Source organism: Dermacentor albipictus, chromosome 7 (assembly GCF_038994185.2).
Source record: "Dermacentor albipictus isolate Rhodes 1998 colony chromosome 7, USDA_Dalb.pri_finalv2, whole genome shotgun sequence".
NCBI lineage: Eukaryota > Metazoa > Arthropoda > Arachnida > Ixodida > Ixodidae > Dermacentor > Dermacentor albipictus.
Window position 1 is genome coordinate 107,630,644 of NC_091827.1, and position 11,264 is coordinate 107,641,907.

At 43.3% G+C, this 11,264-nt stretch overlaps 1 protein-coding gene across 1 annotated transcript; it reads right to left on the bottom strand.

The window, feature by feature from the left end:
• Positions 1–313: 313 nt before the first annotated feature.
• LOC135903510 (cystatin-2-like) lies at positions 314–8,241 on the bottom strand. Its single transcript, XM_065433823.2, has 4 exons — positions 8,089–8,241; positions 6,710–6,947; positions 3,143–3,247; positions 314–531 (listed from the first exon to the last, which is right to left on the bottom strand). Exons 2-4 carry the CDS (start codon positions 6,929–6,931, stop codon positions 430–432), a joined length of 429 nt encoding a protein of 142 aa, XP_065289895.1. The 5' UTR covers positions 6,932–6,947; positions 8,089–8,241; the 3' UTR covers positions 314–429.
• Positions 8,242–11,264: the final 3,023 nt, after the last annotated feature.

Consider the following 11,264-nt stretch of genomic DNA (forward strand, 5'->3'; position numbering starts at 1 on the left):
TATAGTGCCCGAGTTTTTCGCGTTTTGTTCGCAGCAATGTGATACCCGGAATGGATTTGGTTGTGTATTGGGTTAAGTAGCACAGGACACATTGAACGGCTGTGTGTTAAACTATTCTGATACAACAATGCGAGAAGTCTGTACTTTGGCTCATAAAATTAAATATGTGAAACAAAATTAATAATATAGACGACTGGTGAGCTACACATACCATATGATTGAGGTTCGCTCTTGTGGCGCGTGCTAGAACATGTGTTTTAGGAAATGAGTGGGACCGTTTCACAAAGTAAAAGATAAAATACGAAAGGATGACTTTGCCCAGTTGGTGTAGCGACTTTATTTTCTACTGCGCTGGGCATAGGCGCTCAAAGAGGGTGTTGAAGAGAGCGGACTGGCAGAACATCTAAATTCAGCATATTCCGTGTTGGTCTACGCTGACGTGGTGGTTCCTTCGCAGTCTAAAGATGGCACCATGCGCTCGTTCAACCAAGGCACGTCGTAGACGAGCGCAGTGCAAGTGCCCTTGACCGCCTGCGCCAAAACAAACACGCTGAACTATTAGCCACGCATTCTCTTATATGTGCGTATAGACTAGAGCCTCAAAAATATGTTTCTGTTAGCAGCATTTCTAGGTTGGCCTTCAGCACAACCGTTGCAATTGGGAAAGCAATGGAGGCCACGTGTCTCACAAACCGTTTCGCATTTTTGTTTTCACTGACATAAAGATCGACCTTCCGGTTTCCTGCTGTTGTAGCAAAAACGTTTGCCGTTTGCTCCGTGACACCCACGGTCACTGTTTCCCTCGTTTTATCTACGTTCCACTATTTTATGGACTGAATGAGAATAGTGCGGGAATAAAAGAATGTTGACTATTAGTTTCAGCTATTGAAAGCACAAATGGAACCATAGAGTGCTTGGAGGAAACTTATTGTTAGGCTAAATTGAACTGTCGGAATAATGAGATCAAATCAAATGAATGTGGACAAAAGCATATCTTGTCACTGGTGGGAGCCCAAGCCACGTCATTTTCGCGTTATCAGTTTCATCCTTTAATTATTAAGCTAGCGCGGCGACATCCTCCCACGCAATTTTATCCGTATTATTGTAGGTTTAGAAGATAAGCCTGGAAGTGTTAACCGACGCAACTCACGGCCAAGGCGGCAAGTGTGCAGCATTCTTTCATGCGCAGGCAGTGCGTAGTGCGTCTGCTGTCGAGCAGGAAAACAGCCAAACAAGCATCAGAATTAATTTCTGCTATGCTTTCTCTGGTCTCACTCTGTGTTCATTTTATGGACTTGACCCTTTGCTGTGGAGATCTAGAGACAAAGCCGTGCCCTTAGTCGCCGAACATAGTCTGAATACCTATATATTAAGGGCAATGAAGATTAAGAGCAGTTTTAAGATGGCAATACGTCGTGTTCGGTGCACTAAACACTACATCTGCAGCTAGTTTTTTTTCTGATGAGAAGCGAAATTGCTCTTAGTTTGAACAAGGGCACGTGTAGAAAACGCAAATTCTTACCTGATGTAATCCATAACTACGTGAATGTGGTAACAGAAATACAATTTGTGATGGGGACGGATATATCCAGTAATGTACCCGAGCAATTTGATCTTGCATACCGCACATGTTTGACGCTGAACATGGGTGACGAGACGAAGGTTGGCTAGGTTTTTTGATAACAATGAATGCGGTATGCGTCATGTCCAAAAACGTTCTAGGATTTTACATGCTAAACAACGATCTGATTATGAGGCGTGCCCGTAATCAGGGACTCCTGAACAATTCTCACCACCTGAGGGTCTTTAAGGTGCTCCAATTACACGGCAGAGGGACATTTTCGCGTTTCGCCTTCTCGAAATGAGGCCACCTCGGCCGGAATTTGATTCCGCGACCTCGTGCTTAGCAGCCGATGCCATAGCCGCTAAGCCACCATGGCGAATCGATTCCTATATTGGGCTTGCGTGTGATAGTATCCTCTGCAACGTCATAATTGTCTACTTCTCGCAGTTTCTGCTAGATGACATGTTGTCAGTAGAAATTATAATATACGTGGTAAGAAAGGCAACGCCATGCAGTGAATGCTTTAAATATATATATATATATATATATATATATATATATATATATATATATATATGTAGTCATATAATGAGAAGCCAACAAACACTGACACCAAGCACAACCTAGGGGAAATTGCATGTGCTTAATAAATGAAATACAGTAATGATAAATTAATAAAAATTAAAGTGGATGAAAACACTCCCAGGGTTCTACTAGTACACATAAATACCCAAGAAAGTGGATGGGGAAACGCCGCCGCGTTAGCTCAATTGGTAGAGCATCGCACGCGACATGCGAAGGTTGTGGGTTCGGTTCCCATCTGCGGCAAGTTGTTTTTTCATCCACTTTAATTTCCATTAATTTATCATTACTTTATTTCATTTATTAAGCACATGCAATTTCCCCTATGTTGTACTTGGTGTCAGTGTGTGTTGTCTTCTCATTATATGACTAATAATTATCGGGTCCCTCGGTTAAGCCCCTTTCTTCTCGTTCATATATATATATATATATATATATATATATATATATATATATATATGACTTTAAATGCCAAGACTACAATCTCACCATAAAGCACACCGTATAGTGGGCGAGTCCCGACTAATTTTCGCCACTTGGGGTTTACTTGCGTACACCTGAATCAAAAGATACGGGTGTCTTTGCATTTTGCGCCCATCGAATTGCGACTGCCGTGGCAGGGATTTGGTCCCGTGACCTAAATGCTTAGCAGTCCAACACCGAAGCCACTTAGCAATCAGGGTGAGTTGAAACGAACGAGTAAAGATACATACAATGCAATAAGCGTTCCATTCAAGCTTCCTGAAAGCAAGTGCACTTCGACATAAAGCATTGCTTTTATTAATGTGCCCATTTCTATAAGCACTTTTGTTTCTGTTTTATATCTAAACATTTTAACGTCCGTATTCTTCCCTACGTGGTAGTCGAATGCGTTGTGTAGGTATTTCTATGGATTATGCCCCATTCGCTGATTCTCTTTCTATAAAGATAACTTTGATGTGAAAAATAATTGTTTATCTTATGAACCACGGCAATCTTGGAAAAAAGGTGGTTTACCGTTCTAGACTTGGGAAGGCAGGCCTCCTTGCTGTAAACTTCAGTCACCCTGCAGGTTGATTCTGCTATCTTGAACTTGATTCGGTAGTTTGTGCCCGCCACAGTCTGCGCAAAAATAACGAAGAAGAAAACATTTCTACCTCCAGTTAATCGTCGCAGCACGTGTTCCCACTGAATGACGGCATGGAATGTCCTTGTTTACCCGTACCACAAGTAAAAGTAAAGCGCTCAACTTGAGTAAATTCATAAACAGCAACACGTTTACGTAGTGAACTGAACACCGCTATTAGTACCACTATTTTCGAGTGGCGCCCTCTCGCGTATAATTTTAGCGGGCGCGCTCTGCTGCCACGCCACGCGCACTCTCGCTGCGTGAAGGCAACTTGGCGATGCCGGCCGACCGGCATTTGCTCGAATTTTTTTTACATGCGAGTGTGTAGGCTCGAAGAGGACGCTGTATATGAAGTGTTCCTAGACACTATTTCTTGCGAAATCGAACCCAGTCACCATCGTCACCACGCTTAGTGTGAATTGCTCCTGGCGTCGTCATCTATCGCTCAGTCTGTGCACTTCCGGCGTTGGCTTCTCGTGATTGCTCTTCCGTGACCATCATGCACCCGTTATAACCTGTCGACCCTACTTTCACGATAAACTGTAGCATTTGGCTTTCACGTTCTGTGCCTGCACTCCAATAATGAGTTTGTCTAGTGCCTGCGGCGTGTTGCATCGGTCGACCGCTAATTTGGCCAAATACATTCCAATTTTCTTGCAGCCCAGCGCGTTAAACATTTCACGAAGGACATTTGATGCCATTCCAAAAAAAACGAAAAAACTAGGTAGTCGCTTCGATGCGTTAATGCAGGCAACAAATTTAACCCAAAATGTATCCTGGAATGTATGATACAAGGGTAGGAAAATATAAGGGGTCAAAATGAAATTACGTAGTCTCGTCCTGCAGTGCTGACCTTCGCGAAACACTTTTATTGAAATTTTAATAATTCCACTGTGACACAGCTGGACCCTGCACATTAGTCGGCTCTGTGTACCCTTTCTTTATTTGCTCCTGCCATGGCTATAGCAACTACACTTCGGTTGCGACGTTCGTCGAGCGATGAGAATTACTGCTACCACGTAAAAAGAACAGGTGATCACCTTTGCCTAGATCCCTGTTTTCAATATATTTTGTTCTCTAAGCGCGTCATCAATATATAAATTTAAAACAAGAAAATTAGATGTTTAGCTTTGCCTGTACTTGAGAATAAGTATCTGAAACGCTAAACACATAAGAAAAGAAAAAGATAGCGGCGGGATGAAGAAACGTGCAACGGTGCAATGGAGTGTTCTCAGGCTCTCCTGCGTCTTCTTTTTCTTTTCTTTTTGCAACCTAATATTTTATTACGTTGATAATGTTACGTTTTCTGAGTGCTTTCCGCTATTGTGAAAGTCAGTTGAACAGAATGGTGTAATGTTAACCTAAGCAAACTAGTAATTTTAGCTTTAAAAGGTGCCAATTAGATTTATTCGCAAGAAGATGATGTAAAGCAAGCTTGACGATAGGAAAACGCGATAGAGCATGGTGGTACTAATATTTGATGAACCGCTCATATGAAATAACAGGATTTTCGTCTCAGAAAGACTATATGCTTGCAATACCATGTGAATAAATTGATGAGTTAAATGTAAAACTTTTATTCGAATACAACGCCGCTTACTCGACTCGTAATTTTGCGAATGAGTTCTGCGATGGTGCTTTGTTTCCAAAGCTGCGTAGGGTCTCATTTAGTCGCTCCGCGCGATGTTTTATGAGTGAGTCATGATTTGTGTCACTTCCTGCGAGATCTTGGGTTATACATGAAAAAGTTTACTTCACGTGCCCACAAACACCTTATGAATATTGGGCTCGTCGTAGTAAATGACCTGGGATAAATTTTGACCAACAGCTGCTCCTTAATGCACGTATAAGCCTAAGTAAACACGAGCGTATTTGTATTTCGCCCCAAATGAAACGCGTCCACCGGAACCACGATTGCATCAGCCACGCCGAGTGTAGTAGAACAGCGCCACAGCCACTGTGCGAGCACATCGGGTGGGTATATGAAAGATACGCGAAATATGCAGGATGTGTTTTATTCCTAATGCCGGTATGTATAAAACAAAAATACTAGACAAAAATTAAGGTAGTAATTGCAGAGTGCCTTGCTACGTGAGCACGAAGCAAGAACACCAGCAAACGCTTCAAAATAGGCGCATTCCAGCTGTAACGAAGCAGACGACAAAGGCGATGCTCTCGGCTGACCTCATCGAAGCGCCGTTCGCAGCGCCGCCATCGGTCGCACACAGGGCCGATAGCGCTGATTTCCAACCAGAGCCATGACGCACACGACGCAGAGTCGCTTTGGGCTTCGCAACTGACCCAATCCAGAAACATCAGTTCCTCCCTAGACACTATAGTGGGCGCAATGACGATGGATACGGCGAATAAGCAAAAGCATATGGGCAGGGAACGTGGGATCGTATCTTCGGTAGGGAAAAAAAAGCAGTTTTCGAGTAGCATTCCCTGTAGCCTGACGACATATCGGTAATACCGGAAGACACAGTACAGGCATGCACACTGATGTACGCAGTAAGATACAAAGTAACGAGCAGCTTGTAATACAGCAGGTTGGTGGCCTAATGTCTGCCGACGAAGTAATGCTGTACAAGAAAATATAGGCTGAGCTAACATTTGGGGCTAGTTGGATAAGCTACGTCTTATGTACAGCGCAAGAAATGGAAACGAAAACGACACGATGGACGCTGTAGGATATTAACAGATACAATAAATTGTATGTGGCGGTACTTTCAAATAGGCGTTGACAACGAGGAAACATATCTCGCGCCTAATTTAAACGCAGAGCAATCAGGAATTTTTATCGTTCATGAAGGTCCACTAATGAAATTGTATAAGTAAAAGCAAATCACACCGATAGTGAACTACTATAAGGAACCCAAGTATCACCAAACAAAAGAAATAAATTGTACGAACACTAAAGACTAAACATAAATTATCTAGACAACGCATGTGGAAATACATAATGGTGCCAGCGCATAACATCTTGTTCATTTGTCAGCACATGTCGGAAAAATCGCGACAGTATCTGCCTTTCACGTTTTCTTGATGTTATTACACCTTGCATCTGTACACTTTAAAGCTCAATTTCTTCTTTCTTCAGGAATACTTGCACTTTCATGCAGGCGACGTGTAGTCGTACCTCATCATACTTTGTTGCTGACATTGCGTAAGCAAAGTTAGTGGCTGTACAGTAACAGCAAGATGAATAACCTCTTGTGTTTTTTATTGGCATTTAACTTAAGCAGGACGAAAAAGTTGCGAAAGCAAAAATAAACCAGTTTGAATTACGTAGGAGTTTGAAACCTCGGTGTCCGGTAAATTAGTGCACTGACTGATGTAGAGCCCGGAAACTGTGCCTTTACAAGAGTTAAATATAAGCCAATGCAAGACTGCACTATATAGGGCTTTTGTTGCTCTAAGTTCGTGAACGTCGTCAAGCGGCAAACTCAACCTACCTGGGTCTCAACTTCGAGGAGCTCGAGGACAGTGTCGAAGAATTCTCGACCGCTGACTTGTTGGGATATAGCGTAATGCGCCAGCTCCTCAAATATCGGATCTTCACCCACGCTCTTTCTGCTCCAGCCACCCTTGATCGTGGGCGTCTGAGATGCGCAGCACAGGAAGGCGGCGAATAGGACCACCGCCATCCCAAAGGGGCCAGTGAGAGCAGAAACCATGGCGGCCTGTGAATTTCTTCTCGAGCAAAATAAATGAGTACGTAAATAGGAAAAAAATAAAAATAAATAAATTATTTATTTATTAACAAATAAAAATATACATAAATACGCTCTCAGCGGTTTCTTTCATTTTTATTTTCGATATGGGTTCTACAACAAAAACACGACAACAAGAGGGCAAGAATCGGCTGGAGTAGCACACGCTCACCGCTGGCTTCGCCACGTTACGTCCTTATGGATATAACAGCACAGCAAGATCGGGCGAAAAGAAGACAGGCACAATAACACAGCGCCATGCGTACGTACTATTGCCGTCAGTTCAATTGTAACTTACTATACCAGCAAGCCAAGCTTGTGCATCCCTATCGACCTCGGGCCTATACTCTTTCTGCACCTGGTGTCTTTAAGAAATAAGCGCTACACAGCTGCAATAAAAAGGCCCCATTCGGAAAAACGTAACCGTGATACCAGTGACTTGCCCTGTGTAAGTGCGGAACCGTAATCGTAAGTAACCGGAAACTTTTGAGGTAATCCGATGTGACAACACAGACCGCGACCAACGCATATTTCCCTCTCTGAAATAAGGTCACAATCCTGGACGTATTTTGCATGAAACCAGCTCTTCGTGCGAAGTCACTTAGGAGGGCGGTCATGCTTGTAGTATCGTCAGAAACATCGTATTATTATTAAAAGCGTGTCACAATACGTCAGCGGCTGTTGCCAGATTGTTGTCGCCATGCAGCGGCTTGGCTACTGCCCAGTCGTCAATATTCGAGCAACAATAGCACAATCTCCATGAGCAGCAATGTATTGCTAATTATTTCCAACTGCTTCATTTTTCTGCGCTTTGAAAAGTAATCAAAGCCATTAATGCAAATTTAAAATTTCCGGAAACGTTTTAGAAGTTCTAGCCTCGCCAAGAATTCGGAAGTATCCGCTGACGATATGCAGTATATTGCGTACATATGGCTACAGTGTGGACAGAACTCTTAGTAGATCGACTTCTAAAAGCTTAGTGCACAGTAAACTATTTCATGAGTGAACAAAGCATTCTGTGAAACAGAGTAAATCTACATATGCGAGCCAAACCCCGTCAGCATTATTGATGTTCACAGACCACGAGAGTGGGAAGGGGTCCTCTTGATTTTAGGACTCACCGCAGCTTGAACAAGGCAGCGAGACGGCAGCAAGTCAAATAATGAGCACGCCGCCGGCGGTGGGGATGTTTTGCCGAGTACGTGACGACCTGTCCGGCAAGAAAATGCGCCGAGAGGATTTCTTCAGCTAATGGCACGACCTTCGAGTCCACTTGGTGTATATATATAGCGATATAGCTGAGCCGATAGGTTGCCGGTTGCGTACGACTTTGAGAACGCTCGTTATCTTCAGGGAAGACGCCACTTCTATATAGATGGTTGCTTTGCAAGGCGAGAGGTCTCGGAAGCGAGAGCGTTTAAGGGTCAATTGCTGCACGTGGCACCGTGGTTGACTGGCGCTTTGGCTGCATGCCGCGCGCGTCTGATTGCCGTAGCGGCATTATTTAAACACGTGGTTCGGTGCTCCCGCTTATCGCAACCGTATTTTAATTGCTCTTACTCGGAATGGTGCGACGCGTTACAATACACCTAAATATGCGAGTCTTGCACTGCGTCGTGGCGCGATACCAAATGACATCATCACTTTGCTCCGAAACCTGCAATGCTTTTCGTTGCACTCAGTGCGCTCTGCCTCAGCCTTTATTCGTCTGCTACATCGCGACTCTATATAAACAGCATTTCGTGAAAGATAGCTTGTTGAAACCAAACTTAAAAATAATTAAAACAAAACAGGCATACCATTTCCTGATGTTCGTGCGAAACATTCTTAGTTCTAGGGAAGGATGCATGTACGCGCAATATTATGTTAAATACAATGTGGGGATCTCCAGCTGTCTGGATCTCCCAAGCAGGCACCATTAAAAAGTGGCAGAAAGAGCTTGCTGCAGTCTGTTTTCTACATGCCTGATCATGCCAATGGTGTCTTGCTGATATGTTTGTAGCTAAGAGAACCTTTTTCGATATTACGTTCCATCTGAGTGGAATTTTTCCAAATGCAACTCCAGAGGCTACTGCAAAAAGAACCTATGCTGGGATTTTTGCTGATATGAGTCAATCGCTGTGTGAATGCGTCATAGATCATGTGTCTTTAATAAAACCATAGTAGCGTGCAAACTTAAGTCAAATGCCACAGTTATCCAGGGTTCAGTAGTTGGTCATTCGCTTTAATGGTGGTCAAAATAAGCCACAAATTTAGGCACTATTCAAGCACTATACGGCGTGTTCAAAATTAACCTTTATAGTTTTCTTAAAATTAGGTACTGAGAGGTACGCGAAGACCGCATGGGCAAATAAGGTATCAATCCACGGGGCCCCAAAGTGAGATGATTATTATTGCTGTCTGGAGCCCAATTAGCTAAAATCAAACAAATAACTTTTTTGTTGACTGCAGTAAGGAAGTATGTTTCTATTGAAAAGTTAGAGGTTGTCGTGCTTCTACACATTATAAGTTCGAGGAATTCTTCCAGCGTGTCTGTGCTCCGAGATATCCGACTCCAAATTTCAATTGTTTGTTCGCGTGATTACGCATGCAAGAGAGTTAGGTTCGGCGCAAAGCTCCTCCCTGATGTGAGGCGGCTGTTGCGTGCGGCGTTTAGTTTGACAACGCGGCGGAGGCATTCGCAACCGACTAGTCGACAGACGTGACACAAAATATGCCTTCGAAATAAGGCTACGAGCGATTTCCGTTAAGAATGTTGGCTATGGAAACTGTATTTGCATTAGACAGTGCCGAGAAAGTGGCTATATCACACTTCTCTATGCTATCTCTACAGGCAGGCCCACTTTGTTTTTGGGAATAGATATTTAATTGTGACGCTACGTTTGTACACTGAAACGATAGAAGAATGTGCGACGGAAAACTCTGCACATGTTCTTCATTGACAGGCTTGTGGCGAACTATAATTGGTACGGGTAATCAACGGGCACCAATTGGCAGCAACACGACATAAGCGTTTCGTATCTCCTCAACAAAAAACAAGCAGAGAAAACACAACATTTCACCAAATGTAGGCCACTAGCGCGGCAGTCACACTCATTTCATACTGAGGAGCCGCCGTGGTTGCTCAGTGGCTATGGTGTTGGGCTTCTAAGCGCGAGGTCACGGGATCGAATCCTGGTCACGGCGGCCGCATTACGATGGGGCGAAATGCGAAAACACACGTGTACTTAGATTCAGGTGTACGTTAAAAAAAACACCAGGAAATCTAAGTTTGCGGAGCGCCCCATTACTTCCTTGCTCAGGATCAGATCGTGGTTTTGGCACGTAAAACCCCATCATTTATTTCTTTTATTTCACGCTCGAATTGTTACATAGAATGGCACCGTTCTATGTAACACCATTGTAGCACCGTTCTATTCGGGAGTTGCCAAATGGAGCTTGGATGCAATAAAATTTCTTTTAGGGCATGGTTACTTCAATAGCGTTAACATCATGCCCTCTTTTTTCATTCCTAGAAATTTTGTCACATTATTGACATGGTGTCTCGCAGAGTAAATTATATAGTGAAAATTTGGAAAAAATTAATACGACCATGCGAAACCAGTTAGAAATACACGAATAAACCACTTATAGATGTGCTTAGTCGTTACAATTCAATAATGTTAGAAATCGCTTCTGCACAATAATGCTGAAATGATTTAGGAAATTGCTCGACTGACATAAATTTGACGCTCTCAAGATTCCAGAGCTATATGGCAGAATTTTATCCACGGTAACATTTGAATACAACATGCGCATTTGAAACTATTATTCGCACTTTTAAAAACACTCAGTCTATCCAGTAGCTCTCGTACCCTGCTGCGCAGCTCGAGGACCTGGTTTCAATTCACTACAGAGGCAGCAGTAACTCGATGACAGGAAAATTAACAAGGCTCATGTGTCCACCTGTGCATAGGCCAAGTATAAAGAAATCCACTTGGTAAAAATGAATCTTGAAGTTTCCAGTGGTGTATCACCCTCTCGCATTCCTTTGGAGGGGGGGGGAGGGGGTGTTATTTCACTCGCCTTACCTCGCCCTGGAGTGCACTCGTTCATATTGATCGCTTTGCCTTTCTTGAAAACAAAATGTTTCGTCTTGTCACTTCGCACGTTAAGCTCCACGAATCATAATGATAGAAGCCACCGTCCTATAGCCTTCTGTGAAAGCCGGGAGACTAATGTACCGTACTTAAGTTAGCATCCTCTATGAGGACGATGATGTGGCTCAAAACATTCAATACTGTGGCTAGTAAACCGT

What these genes read in the sequence shown, in the direction of transcription:
- LOC135903510 (XM_065433823.2), bottom strand. Translation starts at nt 6,931, where the DNA reads ATGGTTTCTGCTCTCACTGGCCCCTTTGGGATGGCGGTGGTCCTATTC. An exon ending in TCCTCGAAGTTGAGACCCAG is followed by an intron (nt 3,248 to 6,709) that starts GTAGGTTGAGTT and finishes ATTTTTGCGCAG; the next exon opens with ACTGTGGCGGGCACAAACTA. An exon ending in GCCTTCCCAAGTCTAGAACG is followed by an intron (nt 532 to 3,142) that starts GTAAACCACCTT and finishes GTTTTGGCGCAG; the next exon opens with GCGGTCAAGGGCACTTGCAC.